The following is an 18,250-nucleotide window of genomic DNA, read 5'->3' as shown; positions in this document are numbered from 1 at the left end:
TGTCCCTCGCTGCCCGGGTGGGGGTCTGAGGTCCCGGAGCCCCCCTTTCCCCGCCAGGAGTGCTTTTGACAGACAGACCTCCCTCCTCCCTCCCTGCTCCGCACGCAGCCATCCTCCTCTCCAGGCAAACCTTTCCTTCAGCCTCGCTCCTCACGTCCCCGGCTCTCCCCGCGGCAGGTGCGTGCCCACCCCTCCGTGCCGGCCATCGCTCCCCCGCTCCCCCTGCGCCCTCCCCAGCGCCGGAGGGAGCGAGACGGAAAGTGTCGGAGCGGGGAGCGCATAGCAACAGGGTCCAGGATGAAGCAGGTTCGGCAGCAGCATCTCCGGAAGGTGAGAGCCGGGAGCGGGGGTGCTCCAGGGAGAGTTGCAGGGGACCGGGGTACCCCCGGCAGGTGACAGCCGGGAGCGAGGGTACCCCAGGCTGGGAGAGGAAGCGGGGATAACCCCGGGCTGGGAGCGGGGGAGTGATGCCCACGGCCCCGCATCCCGTCCGCGGGAGCCTTCGTGGGCAGCCGACAGGGCTCAGCGGGATATTCGGGAACCGCGCTGATGCGCGGGGCCAAAGCGGGATGGTGGGCAGCGGGATGGGGCATGTGGGCCCAGCGCTCCTCCTGAGCGGGAGGCGCCGCTGCCCCCTCCCCTCCCCGGGCAGCAGGTGCTGCCGGCGGTGGGTGACTCATGTTGTGTCTGGCCGGGAGCCGTGGGTGGCAGCGGGGGCAGAGCTGGCTCCCCGCAGCCTGGCACCCCGGGAACGCCGCTGCCAGCAGCCCCGGCACTGCCCGGGCTCGGGGTCCCTCCCGCGGGATGAGCGCAGCGGCTGGGCAGTGCCTTCCCCACCTGCAGCTCGGATTGCCTCCTCATCCTCCTCCTCATCCTCCTCCGTAGGATTGAAAGGGGTGTGGGTGATGTGGGGTCAGCTGGATGCTGAACTCTGGGTTCAGAGCAGAGCTGGCAGAACAGTAAACCCTTTTTACATCCTGCTGGAAACCCTTTTTTAACCCAGCTGTCATGCTTTCCCATCCTAGGCTCCCCTCCATTGCCACTTTTTTCTTGACAGTCTGAGCTCCCATTTCCCCCCACACTGGGGACTGAGTCTGGGGACTCAGTGGAGCAAGGGACTCTCTGGGGACAGGGTGGAGCAGGGTGGCAGAGACAGTGTCAGCCACAGCTCCATCATGGGCATGTGCTGCTGCTGAACGGGTCAGCCCTCCCTGGAGCCCCCCAGGCAGTGACCCAGGGCTGGGAGCCTCTTCAGCTACACCCTGTGCCAAACCATGCCCATTGAACACAGGGCAGGTTGATTCTATTGAGATGAATGAAAACCCAGGAGAGTTTTATCCCTGCCAGGAAATTCCTAGGGTATTGGGAAATGACGTAAAAAAACCCCCAGCAGTATCCTGGTGACAGCCAGCAGTCCCTGACAGCCTATTGCTCCACTCTTGTTTTGAGGCGTCTTGTTTAGCTCTTCTCTTTCTTCCTCTTTCCTACAAATTGCTTTTCCAGATGGCTTTGTGACTGCAAGATCCATTAAAAGTGGTCTTTGCCCCTTCCAATGCCTTTCTGAATCACTTGATGCTGGTGACCTTCTTTAGCATTTATTCAGGAATTCACTTAGTCCCATGGTGATCAGTTGGGATGGAAAGCAGATGTCTCTGGAGTTATTTTCCCCATGCCCAGTGCTGCTCAGAGCCCACTGTCCTTCATTACCCAAAAATACAAAAATACCATTGTTGAGCTTCAGATGGAGGAGCTGGTGCTCACAGCCACCTTGGGAGCACTGTGTTCAATGCTGCCATTGGGCTTGCCTGGAGCTGGTGATGGCTGATGAAGAGGTGTGCCCATCCCCACTGCAGCACCCACCCAGGACCTGACAGCCTCCTCTTCCTCTCATTGTGACCCATTTCCCATTGGTGAGCTGGAGTTTTAAGCTCTTCTTACTAGACATATTTGAGACACATGGAAATAGCTCTTGGTTAGAGAAGATCTTTCTCAGGCTCTAAAGCTTTCAGGTTGGTTTTTGCTCCAGAAGAGCTGAGTGTTGTTTTCATTTATTTGGTTATTTTCTTTGGGGTTTATTTGGTAGAAATGGACTAAATCCCACTGGTGGGGGCCATGGTTCCTGCTGTCCCTTCCCATACCTGGCCAGGCTGCTGAGCAGCATCTTTCTACCTGAGCCACAGCTCTCCTCTGCCTTCCACAAACTGCCTTGAAACTTCCCCAGGGTTTCAGATGAAAAAACACAAGCATTTGTGTCCGTGCATACCCCCTACACTTTGGACATTGCTGTAGTGAGTTTTCTTCATCCTCAGCCACCTCCAGCCTCCCTGTGCTGGCTCTGCCATCACTTGCTCCCTCTGATGGCATCAGCTGTGACCCCATGCTGGGGTCACCCATGCTCAGTCCAGCCCTTTGAGGGGCTCTTCCTCACCATAGCAGTGCTTTATTTTCTTCACTTTGTAAGTCATATTACATTTGAATTAATTTTTATGCCTTTTTAAGATTTATTTTTTTTCTCTCAGAGATTAGCAAGCAATTCAAACTAATCTGAAGTGACTCACACTTTAGAGACTCGCTGTTCTCAGATCCACAGGGGAGAAATCTGGTGCCGGGTGGCATTTCTCTTGCTCAAAGGCTGTGATCATGCACAAAACACTGACAAAATAACCCCACAATGCCAGCTTGAATGGAGACAAAAGAGGATGAAAACATACCTTTGATCTGGCTGGAGTTTTTTCCTTTAGATACAGATGAGTTTTGGTTTAAGTAAATAGGTTTAGAGAAAATAATTAGCACAGAGCCGTTTCCTTACAGACCCGAGCTCTTATCTTGGCAGAGACTAAAGTGTTTTTTCTTCTTGGTGACCTTTGCTTTGCTGACTTCTTTGGGAGCATCTTTTGGTGAATAATGGGAAGGGATGCTGTGTTCAAAGAGGCCGTGGTTGCCAAGGGAGCTGTTGGTCCCTGTCTGTTTATAGCAGCGAGACGGGAGCCCGGCCTGAAGGAAGGCAGCTGATGGAGGAAAGCACTAGAGCAATACTGGAGCACTGGAGCACTTCAGCTGCTCCTGAAAAGAGAATTTCTGTTATGACAGAGGCTGAAAGAGAGCATTAAACCTAAAATAAGACCTCTAGAATCAAGCTGGTGTGTGAGATTTCCAGCAGTCAGGAGAAGGGAGGTGCTTCCCTCTGTGATTTGGGACAAGGATGGGCTGGAAGCCTTAAATATTGTGCTTTGTAATTAATTTCAGGTCAGGCAAAATTTTCTATGATTTCTACGGAAAGGCTGGGATTTGGGGGAATTTTGAGCATTGCAGTCAGGGAACTGCTTTCGTGTGTGTTTTCCAGCAGCATCCCTCACCTGTATCTCCTCAGCTTGCCCAATGAGGACAAGTGCCATTGTACTTTGGGTTTATCTCACATTTGGGTGGTCTCTGCTTTCTGCTCTGGGGTCCTAAATTTGAGCTGTGGAGCTCTAGATAAAGATATTAACAAGGGGGCAGTCATTATTGAGACACAAGTGACAAACTACATCCCATGGCCCTTGAAATGGTGACTGAGGAGGGGACCAGGCCATTTACAGTTTGGACAAGGTCCCATTGATTCCTTTCATTTCCTGTTTTTGCTTCTGTGTTGATTTCTGTGCTACATCTCATGGACAGGCAGCCACATGTAATGAGATCTTGCAGCTCTACCTGTGCCCTCCTGCAGGTGTTTGGGATTCAGACAGAGATGCAGGAATTAGGCAACAGGATTTAATGATCTCCCAGCATCCCTGCTTGCTGGTTTTCTGTGATTCAAGTCTGGAAAACAAGAGCTCCCCAGCCAGTGTGATGGACAGGCAAACAGTATTTTGCAGGGGGAAGACCCAGCTGTGATGGCCCCTACTTGGCAGGGAGCTTTGTGAGTAGAGGTTTGAGCTGCTGAAATCTTTGGGAGGGAGTTCAGAGCAGCCTGTGCATCCCCTGCAAGCACAGACAGCTGTGGGTCACACACTGAGTGTGCTGGGCTAATCAGGAGGCATGGCCATGGCCTGGAGGTTGCTAAACCACAGGGCTGTGCTGAACCACTGCAGGAGGGCTGCCAGGTACTGATGGTTTTATAGCAACAGGATCACATTTGGGTCATATTTTGACTTTTCAGCCTGTGTTTTTGCAACTTTTTCTTCTGGCCCTTGCCTTGTGATGGTGGCATCCAGCAGGGGTGGGATTTTCACAGAGGATTTTGGTGTAACAGCTTTGCTGGAGCTGTACATTTCAGGCTGGCTTTGGGAAGAGTTTGCCCTTGTCCTGTCCCTTGATGTGTTTGTGCTCCAGGTGGGGATGGGGAGGAGTTTGTCTCTGTGTTTGGTGCCTTTGGACTGCAAGCAGCATGTCTGCAGTGCCAGCAGCTGGGGGTTTGGGGTGCACCCTGCGCAGGGGGGAGCTGGCAGCCCTCTCCTTCAGCATCATGCTCGGTGTCTCCATGGGAACCAGCAGCAGGAGCATCCTCCAGTCCAGTCCAGCTGGAGATGAGGAGGAGGAGAGGAGAGGAGATGGCTGCTGCCTTCCCTGAGGCAGTGGAAGGGCAGCACTGAGCCCTGATCACCAGCCACCTCTGGCTCCTGGGGACTGGGCTCTGCTGCAGGCTCTGAGCACTGCTGCACACTGGTACAGGAGACCCACAGCTCCTTCTGGCTGATCCCTCCACACCCACGTCCCTCTCCTCAACCACATTTGTGGTTTGTTCCCTACAATTACGAACAAGGCCAGGGAGGTGGCTGCTTTTTTTCTTCAGAGAGCCCGAGAAGAGAAGGTTCCCATATGAGCTCCTCTGGCCCTGGTCCTGGTACCTTGTCAGCAGGGACACCAGAATCCTCCTGTGCCTCGGCAGAAACATGACAAACTCCCACACCAGGACACAGCAGCACAGGGTGGCACAGGGACAGGATCCTCATTCCAGCCCTTTGTGCTGCCTGGTCTTGCTTGTGGGTGTATGTGTGATGGGATCTCATCTGGCAGCTGCTGACTCAGGCCTTCAGCTCTGCAGTCAGTGGGGATGCTTTCCCTGCTCTCCTGAGGTCAGGAAACTGGGAGAATTCAGACTGAGCACCTCCCTGCCAACCTGATGTACACCCATACAAACACAGAGGTGCCCTCCTTGTGCATCACCCCAACCCAAAGGGATTGCAGGACTCGCACTTCCACTTGCAGGGCTGAGGCAGTGGGGAGGAAGGGAATGGGTTAATGCCCTGCCTGTGCTGCATTGATCCAGAGCACATTAGGAATTCTGGAAGGAGGTCTCTCATCTCTCTGCAGGGACAACTGGGAGTACCACTGAATTCCCACAGTGCAGGCTTTTGGCAGTTGGAAAAGTGTGAAAAATGCAGGGAGCAATAAGTGGGAGCCAGTGGAGTGCCTGGCAGGGCACACACGTGGGGCTGGGTGTCACACTCCCTGGCACACCACAGTGCTTCTCCCACTGCCCTCGTGCCTGCGTTCTGCAGGAGGTGCAGAAAGTTTATTGTGTCCCCTGAAAGGGTGTCTTTGGAACCTGGGCTTGTGAGCTGCGTCCTGGTGAACATTCCCAGAACGAACTGGGACAATCCCATGTTTCCCAGGTGAGCTCTGGCTATGTGGGATCACATTTATCCATTTTGTTGCTCAGTGGCAGAGCAGGGCAGTGGCTGAGGTGGGGAACAGAGAGCTGCTGGGACAGGGTGTTCCCAAGGGACAAGTGTCAATGCTGTCACAGCTTGGGGTCACAAATTCGCTCGTGAGTTCTTGGCACTTCTTCCCTCTCTTCCCTCCTTCATTCTCTGTTTTTATTCCTTGTTCAACCCATGTCTGCCCTCTCCCATCCCTCTTCCCTCACTCAGCCAGTGCCACCAGATCTCCTGGTAAGCCCCAGCAGCCAGGATGGGGACCTGGGCTCCGAGTGCCCAGAGGACAGAGGGAACTGGACAGGGCGGCTGGATTTCCTCCTCTCCTGCATCGGATACTGCGTGGGCCTTGGAAACGTCTGGAGGTTCCCCTACAGGGCTTACACCAATGGAGGAGGTACTTGGGCATCCTTTGCAGTGGTCACTCTCCCACCCACTGACCTGGGCTAGTAGAATATCCCTGAAGAAACATCCCTTCCCCTTCCTGGGGCTGGAGAGTAGCACTTGTTGTGGGGTGAAGTCTCCTCCTGCCCTCCCCATGGTTATTTAGGGCTTTAACCACCTGCATCCGTGAGTGGAAAGGATTTGCAAGCCCATCTCTCTATTCCTGGCCTTGGACAAGCCCCTCCATGCTGAACAAAACACCAGCTCTCCTGGTGTACTCCAGGACTCAGCAGGGTCAGCAAACCCTTCCCAGCTATCAGAGGAGGGAGTGAACCTTTTGCAATGCAAGAGCCCTGGGTGATGGTGCCAAATGTTGGTTCAGCTCCTCCCAGAGCAATAATAACTGGAGAATTTCATGGTGTTTGTGAAAGATTCAAAGAGAAAAGAGAGTTGGGAGCAGTGGGGAAGCACAGCACCAGGTGAATCACAGCCCCTTTCTCCTACACTAACAGAGAGCTCTTGCTCCTCCCTGTCTTCCTGATTTTGATGTAGATCCCTCAGAGCCACACATATTGAATGAGCTTTATTCCCTGTCACAGTTAGGCTTTAGGTGTTTGTTCTGTATTACTTTCAAGATTTCTTTTTTTAAATTTTTTTTTCCTTCTTCTTGCAGGAGCTTTCTTGGTTCCTTACTTCATCATGCTGGCTATCTGTGGGATCCCCATCTTCTTCATGGAGCTGTCACTTGGCCAGTTCTCCAGCCTAGGGCCACTCGCAGTCTGGAAGATCAGCCCTCTCTTTAAAGGTGCGTGAGTGAAGTGCAGAGCCTCTGAGGGGCCTCTGCAAGAGCTCTTTGATGAGGACATGCACCAGCAGCAGCAACCCATGGTCCTCAAAGCTCTTGTTAGAATCAAAAGAACCTGGGGGAAGGTGTGGCAGGCTGGAATTTTGAGTTAGCTGGTTTAGTAGCTGCCTGAGACTGGTCAGTCTTTGAGGGCTCTGGGTGGCATGGCCAGCTCTAGAAATAGTATGAAGATTATTAAGCCAGCTCTGGTATAAAATAGAGCATGAAAACTAACCAATACCTGTTAAAAACAAAGGTAAGAATAAAGCATTTGAAAAAAAAGTTCAGATCAAATACTTTTATTCTCAACATCAGGCTGGTGTAAAGTTTTTTCTATGAGGCAATAGATCACCAATACAGAGAAGGCATGTCCAGATGTTATAATGGCAATAAGTGGCTCCCCCAGCAGGTGAACCTTGGACTGGTTGATCATTTGGCTGCTGAGGTGCAGTGTCTGACCCTGCTTTTGGATGTGCTTTGCTCTGCTCCAGCTCACTCCTTCTTTACCCTCTCCTTCCTTCAGGCGTTGGCATGGGCACGATCCTCATCGTCTCCTTGGTGGCCATTTACTACAATATGATCATTGCTTACGTTCTCTTCTACCTCTTTGCATCCCTCACAAGCGACTTGCCCTGGCAGCACTGTGGCAACTGGTGGAACACTGACCTGTGCCTGGACCACCACGTCCTCAAGGCGGGGAACAGCTCCCTCCCCGTCAACATCAGCAACACCGTCAGCCCCAGCGAGGAGTACTGGAGGTACCGAGGGCAGCCCGAGCCAGGCTGGGGATGTGTTGGTATCTAGCCAGGGGGAGGATGGGGAGGGGATGGGGGGTGAGGATGTGCACAGCTCACAGCACAGACGCTGCAGGTCTCACTCGGGGGGGTGCTGTGGGTGCAGCGATGGGCTCGCGTGCTCAGCTCTGGGTGACAGCTCAGTTTAGCCACTGGGATGTGGGAGGTGTCCATGTTCTAGCACTGCTTTGTTGGCCTGGAGATTTGCTAGACTAAAATGCATCCCACGTCTGGGATGGCTGGCAATTTGCTCTCGAGATACCAGGCATCCCTTCTGGGCTCTTTAATACGTGGTGGAGAAATCACTCCAAGTGTTCATGTTTGCTTGGCAAGGAGCTGCCGGTGCCTGTGATAGTTGGCAAAGTCATTTTGAGGCAGAGGCATTTCTAGGGTCAGAGGGCCTCTGGAAGAAGGCAGCCCATGCTCACTAGCAGCTCTCCTTCCTCCCTAGCCGGTATGTCCTGCACATCCAAGGAAGCTCGGGGATTGGGGATCCTGGGAGGATCCGCTGGAACTTGTGTCTGTGCCTGCTCCTTTCTTGGACTATTGTTTATCTGTGCATCCTTAAGGGAGTCAAATCCTCTGGCAAGGTAAGGGCTGGCTGCTCTCCTCTGGGGGGACCTACAGCGATGCTCACCAGTGTGTGCACCTCTGGCAAAGTGAGACCCAAAAGCAGCATCTGCTGGGTATAACATATTTTGGGGATGTCTTGCACACCCAGACACCAGCAGGGCTGGCACACCGGCCCTGCTGCAGCCCAAGGACCCCAGGGTGATGTGTCCCACCTAGGGACAGGGTGTGGGGGCAGCACTCACGCTGTGCTCTCGTTCCCAGCTCTCCCTGCTGGCTCTGCTCTCCCACAGGTCGTGTACTTCACTGCCACCTTCCCGTACCTCATCCTGGTGATGCTGCTCATCCGTGGCGTGACCCTGGAGGGGGCCTGGAAGGGGATACAATTTTACCTCACTCCCCAGTTTGATCACTTGCTGTCCTCCAAGGTGAGTAGGATGTTGTGCAATTTGTTCAAGACACAAAAATGAAATTTCTCCTGCCACCTTCTGAATACCACAGAGACAGTTCCCTTACTCAGGTGTCTTTTCTGCCACACCCTAGCCTAAAGCTCTCTTGATTGCTCCTAGACCAAAAATCTTTGTCCCACACCTTGTTTGGGCCACTATTCCCATGTCTCCCCACCCTATGCATGTGTTTATGGCTCTGCATGGATGGGATGCTGTCAAGACTCCCCTGAGCAGCAGGACCAGGGCAGGGTCATCCCAGCCCTGTGAAGGGTTGATGGGTGCCCATGGTGGATTTGAGTGTTTGTGGTTCTCCAGAAATCCCAGCATGTGGAGTGGGGGTCAGCAGTGATGATCATCCAGAGACCACCCAGTTTTACGAGGGCATTTAATGCCACACTGGGCTGGCCCTAAAACATTCTTATTAGCCCTTCCATTAGCCAGCTGATCCACTATGAGTGGTGAGTGTTAACAAGGAAAGACAAATATCCTGTAGCTGTGGATGCTTGGAGTGCTGGGGAAGATGTGCCCAGAGCTCCGGGGAAGCAGATTTCTAATGTCATCTTCCTCAAGTGGAGGATTCCAAACCCCTGCTCTCCTCAGAACTGCTTCCTTCCCCCAGGTGTGGATTGAGGCAGCCCTGCAGATTTTCTACTCCCTTGGGGTGGGCTTTGGGGGCCTCCTCACCTTCGCCTCGTACAACACCTTCCATCAGAATATCTACAGGTGGGAGTCAGCTGCTGTCTTGTAAAAATTATGGGTTGTGGGGGAGCTGTGAAAACCTGGTGGGTTCAAAGCCAGCAGAAGCCTGTGGTGCAGCACAGTCACCTTGCTCTGCTCCTTGCACTGAAGGGATACCTGGCAGTTTGTACAGGCTTGAGAAGAACAGAGGGATCCTCCTAAGCACCAAGGCAGAGCACCCAGCTCAGACATTTTGGGCTGTAGGTGCTGAAAGCTGAGGATATTTGAGGCTGGAGTTGTGCATGTGTGCCCTGTGCCCAGCATCCAGTGTAGTTCACTGAAAGAGATGGGTGTGACATCTGGTCTGACCCTATCCACAGGGGACAGAAAGCTTTAGAGGAAACCCACAGTATTATCCATTAAATATATGCTCCATTTGACACTGGAAAGCACTTGCATGAGAAGCCCTGAAGGACAGGCACTGGGTCACCTTACTGTGGCATCTGGGGCTGGCAATGCCACCGTGCACTGGTGTGGGAAGGAATGAGCATGTTCAGAGCATCTTCTTCCTTCTCTGCAGGGACACCTTCATAGTGACCCTGGGCAATGCCATCACCAGCATCCTGGCAGGGTTTGCCATCTTCTCCGTTTTGGGATACATGTCCCAGGAGCTTGGGGTCCCTGTTAACCAGGTGGCAAAAGCAGGTGAGGCCAAATGAAGATGTTTTCCCCTTCTCCCTCTGCCTGGGTGTGCTGAGGAGCATCCCTTCCAGGATGGAAGGTGCCTGAGGGTGTCAGCATGAGGGATGAAGGTGCATGCTTAGCTGGCCAGGGGAAGGGGAGGAGGCAGATAGGTTCCTGTGGTGTAAATATTGAGTAACAAGTGCTGTCCAATGAAGGTGTGAGCAAGGAGCAGGCTGTTTCTCCACCCTCTGCCACAGGACCCCTCCTGCCCATCTTGCCAGAGTCCTGGCAAATCTCTGCCATTGTGCTGCTCTGCTGAGCTCTCCTCTCCTCCATCCCCCCATGCCCAGCTCTGTCACCACCTTTTCACCCTGCTGTCCTTTGCCTCCCCTAGGTCCTGGTCTGGCTTTTGTGGTGTACCCCCAGGCCATGACAATGCTCCCCCTTTCTCCATTCTGGTCATTCCTGTTCTTCTTCATGCTGCTAACCTTGGGCCTGGACAGCCAGGTAAGGACAGAGCCCACGGAGACAGCCGTGGACTCCAGGCAGCCTGAGGGCTCAGGACACCCTCTCCTCCTGCAGTTTGCATTCATGGAGACCATCGTCACAGCAGTGACAGATGAGTTCCCCTACTACCTGCGGCCCAAGAAAGCTTCCTTCTCAGCTGCCATCTGCATTGCCCTCTTCCTCATGGGGCTCATCCTCACAACAGAGGTATGGCTGTGGGGATGGACCCATTGTGGGGGCCAACTAGGGCTCATTTTAGGCAGAACCTAGGTCAGGGGACAAGTTTTCACATATATATTCATATACATAACCAGGTGAAAGTGAGAGACAAGCCTGGGCTTGCAGAAGGTGTGAGGGCCAAGGGGAGCGACACAGTGTCATTCCCATTCCTACACCAACCCCATAAGGAGAGTGGTGTCTCTTGAGGCTGCTGACTGCTGTCCTCCCCCAGGTCCCCAAAAGTCAGAGGACATGGGTGGAGTTTTGCTGGGATGATTGTCCAGGAGTTGCTGGCCTCTGTGCTTTGTCTCCACAGGGTGGGATGTACTGGCTGGTCCTGCTGGATGACTACAGTGCTGGCTTTGGTCTCATGGTGGTGGTGATCACTACCTGCCTTGTGGTGACACGTGTCTATGGTAAGGCTGCCTGTCCCCACAGGGGCACAGGGAAGGATGTGCTGTCTGTACAAAGAGAGGGATTTAGAGGGAGCAGTAGGGAAACCAACAGCCTCACAGTGGAGCGTGAGACTCCACTTTCACCACCTGTTTCTTCTTGGCTGTCACTTGATTCACCTCTCCAAAGATACGAGTGGTGCTGAGCCTGATCCTTCAGGCAGCTGGGCCCCCTCCTGCATCTCCCAGATGGGTGGGGGGGCACTGCTGTAGAGGATACAAACCATCAGTGCAGGGCAGCCTGGTACAGGAACAAGGCTCTGGGGGAGGGATCAAAGCTTCTGAGTCCCTCTCCCTCCTGCAGGCATGAAGAGGTTCTGCCGAGATATCCACATGATGCTGGGATTCAAACCAGGCCCCTACTTCAGAGCTTGCTGGATGGTCCTATCCCCAGCAACGATGATGGTAAACTGCTCAGCTTGAGCTGCTGGATGGTGCTGGAAAACCACGGTGCTGCCAGTACCCCTGGGTGACCTCCCAGTGTGATAAGTTACACTGCTGGCATCTCCTGCCCCGGAGACCATCCTTCCTCTGGGAGGTGTCCATCATCTCCAGGCCTTTTTTGACTATGAGACCTCTGGGATGATCTCACTTTCTTCCCATCCCACAGGCTCTGCTGGTGTATAACATTGTCAAGTACCAGCCTTCTGAATATGGCAACTACCGCTTCCCCACCTGGGCAGAGGTCTTGGGCATCCTCATGGGAGTCCTCTCCTGCCTGATGATTCCCATGGGCATGGTGGTGGCTGTGCTCCAAGAAGAAGGGACGCTGTGGGAGGTAGGAGGTACTGGGCCTGACACTGCTGGGGAGCACCCCAGAAATATGCAGCAGGGAGCACAAGCCCCTGCCAAGTCAGTATCCCTGGAAGTTTCTGTATCCTCTCTCCTGGAGGCATGTGTCCCCAATCCCCCTTGCCACCCACGGGGTGTGAGAGATGACACATCCCAAAGCATTTCCAGCAGTGCTGCCTCCCATGATGCCAGGCAGGTACTGAGCAAAACAGCTTCCCAAGGGACATCCCAGTGTGCATTCCCACTCCAAAACAAGCCTGCTGTGCCCTGTGAGGAAGCACATTGTCCCCACTGTGGGGTGGCCATGGGCACCTGGGACTTTGCACCCACTTGGCAAGAGCAATGACACAGCAAGGCAGGCAGCTGCCAGACCATACAGGCAGCCCAGATGGGATCCCTGCCCTGAAAGGCTTCTCCCAGGAGCTGGCTGCTCACAGCTTTCCTAGCCCTTCACTGCTCTCACTAGGCTGTTAAAAGCAGAGGAGCAGAGCTTGATACCCTCCCCAGGCAGCAATCCCCTGCTGGAGCACTTGCTGGCTGTAACCTGGTTTGACACAGCCATGGGCACTGTGACATGGCCAGGAGCCACCTTGGCCAAGGCTAACCCCTTGTCTGAGTGGCTCTAACCCCACAGCACAGGGCTGTAGCCCTACAAAAGCCTCTTGCTCCTCCAAGCCCTCACCACCATGACACCTCCCCAGCCCACAGCCAGACACTTAGACAGAACCACCTTCCCAAAAGTTTTCAGGATGAGTTTTGACCCATCCCATCCTCACTGGGGGTTCTTTCAGTCCCTGGGGGCCAGCAGGGCCCTGGGAGAGGTGGGTGAGCTGAGGGTGGGGTGCTGCCTGGGGAGCAGAGGGTGCAGGGTGCCTGTCCCCCCACAGCGAGTGCAGCAAGCCAGCCGGCCGGCCATGGACTGGGGCCCGTCCCTGGAGGAGAACCGCAGCGGCATGTACGTGGCCAGCCTGGCTGGCAGCCAGTCCCCCAAGCCCCTGATGGTCCACATGCGGAAATACGGGGGCATCACCAGCTACGAGAACACGGCCATCGAGGTGGACCGCGAGATGGAGGAGGAGGACGAGGAGGAGTCCATGATATGAGGGACAGTGTCCCGCAGGCTGGGGGGGAGCTCGCCTCCCATTTTGCACAGGTTGCACTGCAGCACTTCAGGACGGCTTGGGGGGTCTTTCAAGGAGTAGTCAGGAGCTGCTGACCCTGCCAGGGTCCCCATCACCACCCTGGCCCTGCCAGGACAGAGATGCTGCCTGTCCTGGTGCCCCTGATGTGCTTCTGTTCAGTGTGACAAACTGTGTGATGAGTCCGTGTGTTTGTGTGACAGTGTCTGGTTGAAGTGTCACGGCTGTCCCACTCCCACCTGCAGCCCCAGCCCTGCTGTCCCCTCTCAGGGTTGTCCAGGGTGGAGGGATGTCCAGGCTGCAGGAGGTGGGGAGGAGGAGAAGGAGCTCCTGTGTGTTGATCTGTTCTCTGTTTGTCTGTATTTGACTCCAATAACCCATAAACACATGTGAGAGAATCTGTAACAGCCTCCATTCCCAGAGGACAGCGTGTGCCAGAGTGCTCTGATCCCACAGAGGTATTCCAGCAAAACCAGCACAAATCTGTGTCCTCCTAAAGCAATTTGACCTAATAAATGAGCAGTTATAAATGAGTAGAAGAATAAAAGAAAAGGCTTTATAAACAAACCAGGCTGTAGATCCCCCAAGGACCTTGGTGGGTCAGGGTGGCTCTTCCCTGTGGTGTCCGGCAGGGTTGGGGTGATTTGAAGGGAGAGAAGAGATGGTGTAACCTGTCCCTCAGGTGTGCAGGAGGTCAGGGACAGGTTTCAGCTGGACCCAGTGTCCAAGGAGGACCTGTGTCTGTTGCCAAGGGAGATCCAAGGTGTGGCCCCAACCCTGAGTGCTGCTTTTCCCAGGGAAAGGAGAAGGGCTGGGTTTCAGTGTCTGCGTGTGATTTTGGGGTAGATCAGCCCGTGTCCCACCTCCTGCTGACACTGCTGGCCTGAGGTCTTGGTGACCTCCTGGACAAGGCTGTTTGGACCTGATGCTGCCAGTCCCCACCATCCCAGTGCCATGTGTGCCTTGTGCCATGTGCCATCAGCTCACCCATAGCTTTGTGACACAGCCTCTGCCTGGGTTATTTGGGGCGTCTTCAACGTGGAAGAAAGGCACACCCAGAGGAGCTTCCAGCGCCTCCCATGCACATCTAGAGGGGCACAGCTCCTCCTGGTCTTTTTTTCTGCAAATCTTTGTCCTGGTAAAAACAAAACTGTAGGACAAAGAGAAAAATGAGGGTCTGTGTCTGGATTGTGGATGTGCTCCTGGTGCACTGGGTCTGGCACCGTGGCCTGAGCCTCCAGGGTGAAATCTGTCAGGAGGCTGCAGTCTTCTTTGCCTACAGTACAGGAGATTTAATTATTGCCTTTGCCCCTCCAAGAGATAGGACTTGCTCCTACACCTCCTCCTGCCTGCTCACCTCCTTTTGTCCAGGGATGCTGAGCCCACTTCCAGATGGCTGTGCCTTTCCTTCCTCCTGCAGGACCCCCAGTGGCTTTCCCCATCCTCCTCCTGTGGCCCGTGGGGGCGATGGGGGTCCCCAGCTCCAGCTGCTCTGGGTGTGTGGGGCTCTGGCAGCACAGCCCCTTTGCCTGCTGGGCCTGGGTTAATCATTAGAGTCCGGCCATAAAAGCGTGGCTGATGGAAAGCTCAGGCCACGGCGGCTGGGGAGCGGGGAGGGCCTGCCATAAACATTTATGGCCCCAATGAATCCCTTGCTCTAACCTTGACACTATTTACTGAGCAGGAGGCCTCTGGAGGTCACGGTGTTGCCCAGCCATTGCTGTGGGTGCTGGCCAGGGAGCCTGGGCTGGGCTGGCCCTGGAGGGGCACACACAGGGGGGTGATGGACTCCAGGGTTTCGTGATGGCGCTGCTGGCCACAAAGCACCAGAAGAACCAGGAGAACCTGATGCCTTCCCACAGCATGAAGCTGCTCTGGGCTGACCAAGATGTTTCTCAGCTTTTCCTACCTGCATGGGGTCCTACTGTATTCCCCAAATCCCCACTGCAATCCTGGGATCCTCAGGGCTCTCCTTTAGTAGCTGCCATCACCCAGCACTGTGCTGCAGAGCGATGGGAGGGATGGAGCTGAGGCTGTACCAGGGACGTGGTTGGGAGGCAAAGCTGGCACTGAGGGAGGACACCAAGGGCAAAAGGCAGTGGGGCAGTGGCACATCCAGAGGACACGTGTCCTGTGCCATGCGTGGCTGCCCGGGGCTGGGGGGGACGCAGCAGTGGGAACATTCCAGTGCTGACACCTGCTGGGGCAGATGGCAGGGACAGGGGGCAAAGGGGCACCCCTTTGGGGTGGGCCTGGCCTGGAGCAGAAACAGGGAATGTGGCAGCCTGACTCCAGTCCCCGGAGGTACCAGCCCACCTGCTTGAGCAAAGCCCAGCAGGTGCCCCTGGGAGCCCCCCAAAGCCTCCCTGGACTTAGCTGGAGGTCCTGTGTCCCTCACCCTGTAGCAGCACTTCCTCTAAACTCCCCCAAACTGCCCAGTGGGCACCCCCATCTAGCCTGAACACCTGCTGGGGGCTCCCAGACACCTGCAGCACCCAAAGCCCTGTCCCTGGGAAAAGGGCTGGATGGCAATGAGCTGGGTCTGGGCAGCACACTGAGCTCCCTGAAACCCCAGAGCTGCTGGACACCAGCAGTGGGCAGCGTCCAGAGTCCCAGCATCCTGCAGGCAGCAGGATACCTGCAGCCCCTGCCCAAGGCCTGGTCTCAGCCTCGATGCTTTCGAGGACAGGAGTGTGGTGATGGAGGGACAAGGGGGTGGCAGACGGTCTGAGTCACTGCAGTGACGGAGAATCATCCGTTTCCATGCTCAGAAGTTGGTAGCTATTTATTGCACTTGAACACCAAGAATAAAACTGACACTCGCCCTCCCTCCCACACCCACCCCGCTCCCCGTCCCCCCCGCACCGCCCTCCCCAAACAGAGCATCCGATTTGAGCAGTGATCATTCTGTTCACAGCCGCAGGTTCAGAAAAGACAAAGGAAAAGGAAACAAAATCAATCCTCCCCCACCCACCCCCAAGTTCCCACTGAATCCAACACGGTCACACTGCTCAACAGTTCGAGTGCACTTACAAAAAGAGAAGAAAAAGGCTTCAGCTGCAACTGTACGGACGAACAGACACGAGGGGACAGGCAGCGACCCCTCCCCGGGGCTTGATTTTTTGTTACGTGACAAAGCTCGGTATACTCTTAATTATAATATATTTTTTTGCTATCATCTTAAATAAATATTTCCATAGAGATTTCCTGTAAGTATATATATTTTTATATATATATATAATATATAAGAGAGAGAGATAGATCTCATTTTCTTTCCTTAAACCACTGTTAACATATTTTCCCTGCTTGTCCAAAAAATGTTACAAAAGCCCTAAAATTGTGCAACAATTAGAAAAAAGGGACAACAATCCAAAGAAGGAAGGAGCCACTCGATACAGTCCCCTCCACTGCTCCCTCTCTCCCACTCCCTGTTGATAACCTGCAGGAGGGAAGGAGATTCAGATCAATCTGGTGACAGAGTGGCCACCAGCCCCTGCTCTGGTGTCCCCACAGCCTGTTCACATCTGGGTTTCCCTGTCTGATACCGACAGGACCTGCACTTTGGGACATGGGCAAGGGCAAGGTCTCTGCTGGCTGGAGGATCTGTGCAGCATCAAGAGTGTGGAGTACACCATAACCCGTCCTGTGGTGGGGAAGAAGGGTCAGTCTGTCTCCTGGGGTGATCAGAGGATGTGATCTCCTGCTGGCAGACACTCTTGGTCCATGGGGCTGTGGGGCTGCCCCCCCCACACGGCACTGCAATCCCACCACGGGCTGCAGAGCCCACAGAGAGCTCCAAGTGGGAGTAGATGACTGCTGCCTCCTCCAGCTTCTGGAGATCCATGGGGGCATCCATGGGAGGAGAAGCAGGTTTGGGGTCAGACAAGGATTTGGTGCCTGGCAGAAGGAGCATTTCATGTGGGTTTGTGGGGGGAACTCTCCCAGCGGTGTCTGGCTGGGGTGAGGAGGAGGGTGCTTGCTCCTCCAACAAAGAGCAGAGGCCTCTTTGTCTTCCAGAGGGGATGCATCAGCAAGATGTGAGAAATTATGATGTTGCCAGTGGACCTTGGCAGCCAGGAACGGAAAACAGGCAGCTCCCAAACCCACCTATGGGGCTGGGAGCTCAACACCACTACAGCAAGTGCCTCCAGTCAGACATCCCCCGTGGTCTGGGAGAGGTGGAAAAGAGGATGAGTTTGGAGGACTTCTGAGTTTGGTTTGAACGAGGCACCAGGAGACCGAAGGAGAGGAGTTCCGTCTGTGCCAGGAAATTAAATGTGCCATAGCCTGATCTCCAGCCTTGAGGCTGATGGGACAGGATGTCCATGGTGATAAACTCTATTCCAACAAGGTGGCCCTGTCCATGTTGCTTATTGGGAACATCCCTGGACATTGTCATTCCCAGAACAATGGTGGGATTGTTGGGGCAGTGCTTGTTTGCATGTGTCAAGGACAGTGCCAACAGCTTAAAAGTGGAGATGTAACAGCAGCATCCCTGGCTCTTCCAGCCAAAGAAGGATGGTGGAAACTTATTTATAGCTTTCCTGCAAGTTTAGGAGAAATCAGCAATTGCAAAGGAAGACAGAAACAGATGCTTTCCATGGATACTGAAAGAAAAGGTGGAGGTCCATCAGTGCTTGCTGAGATGCTCTGGAGATACAGGAACCTGCTCTGGAGAAGCAGGGCAAGGTAGGGCAGAGACACCAGGCAGGACAGACCCCTAAAGTGCAGGTGCTTAATGCTGCCAGCATGGGCACGTTGGGAAGTTGGGTCTTCCTTGGTCAGGCTGCAGCTTGACTGGAAGACTAGAATGAGTTTAAACTTCAGACTCTGCTTCCCTTGCAAAGGACTGTTGCAAGGACATCCAGCTGCCTCCTGGAGAGATGACCCTAGGGAAACTTCAAGGAGAAACTCCCTCCAAAAAGACACCTCAAAGCCTTTCTGGGAGCCAAGATGCTTCTCCATAGAAGTGACTGTGGGTTCTCAGTGAAAGCAGATTGTATCTACCCCAACATCTCATCTGTTATTCCCAGGGAATCCCACCAGACCCCCAGTCTCAGTCCTTTCTCAGTAGCAGCTGCTGGAGCAGCTTCACCCTCACA

At 54.3% G+C, this 18,250-nt stretch overlaps 1 protein-coding gene across 1 annotated transcript; it reads left to right on the top strand.

Annotated features, from left to right (window-relative positions):
- The first annotated feature begins 251 nt into the window (after window positions 1–251).
- Window positions 252–13,112, top strand: SLC6A7 (solute carrier family 6 member 7). Its single transcript, XM_041397678.1, has 14 exons — window positions 252–330; window positions 5,853–6,033; window positions 6,694–6,825; window positions 7,388–7,622; window positions 8,110–8,248; window positions 8,522–8,656; window positions 9,297–9,400; window positions 9,936–10,060; window positions 10,434–10,546; window positions 10,622–10,753; window positions 11,082–11,181; window positions 11,522–11,622; window positions 11,828–11,995; window positions 12,897–13,112. The coding sequence occupies exons 1-14, from the start codon at window positions 298–300 to the stop codon at window positions 13,110–13,112; spliced, it is 1,914 nt and encodes a 637-aa protein (XP_041253612.1). The 5' UTR covers window positions 252–297.
- The last annotated feature ends 5,138 nt before the right edge of the window (window positions 13,113–18,250 follow it).

Source organism: Onychostruthus taczanowskii, unplaced genomic scaffold, assembly GCF_017590055.1.
Source record: "Onychostruthus taczanowskii isolate IOZ18803 unplaced genomic scaffold, ASM1759005v1 scaffold14, whole genome shotgun sequence".
Taxonomy (NCBI): domain Eukaryota; kingdom Metazoa; phylum Chordata; class Aves; order Passeriformes; family Passeridae; genus Onychostruthus; species Onychostruthus taczanowskii.
This window is presented reverse-complemented; position numbering and strand designations above follow the sequence as displayed.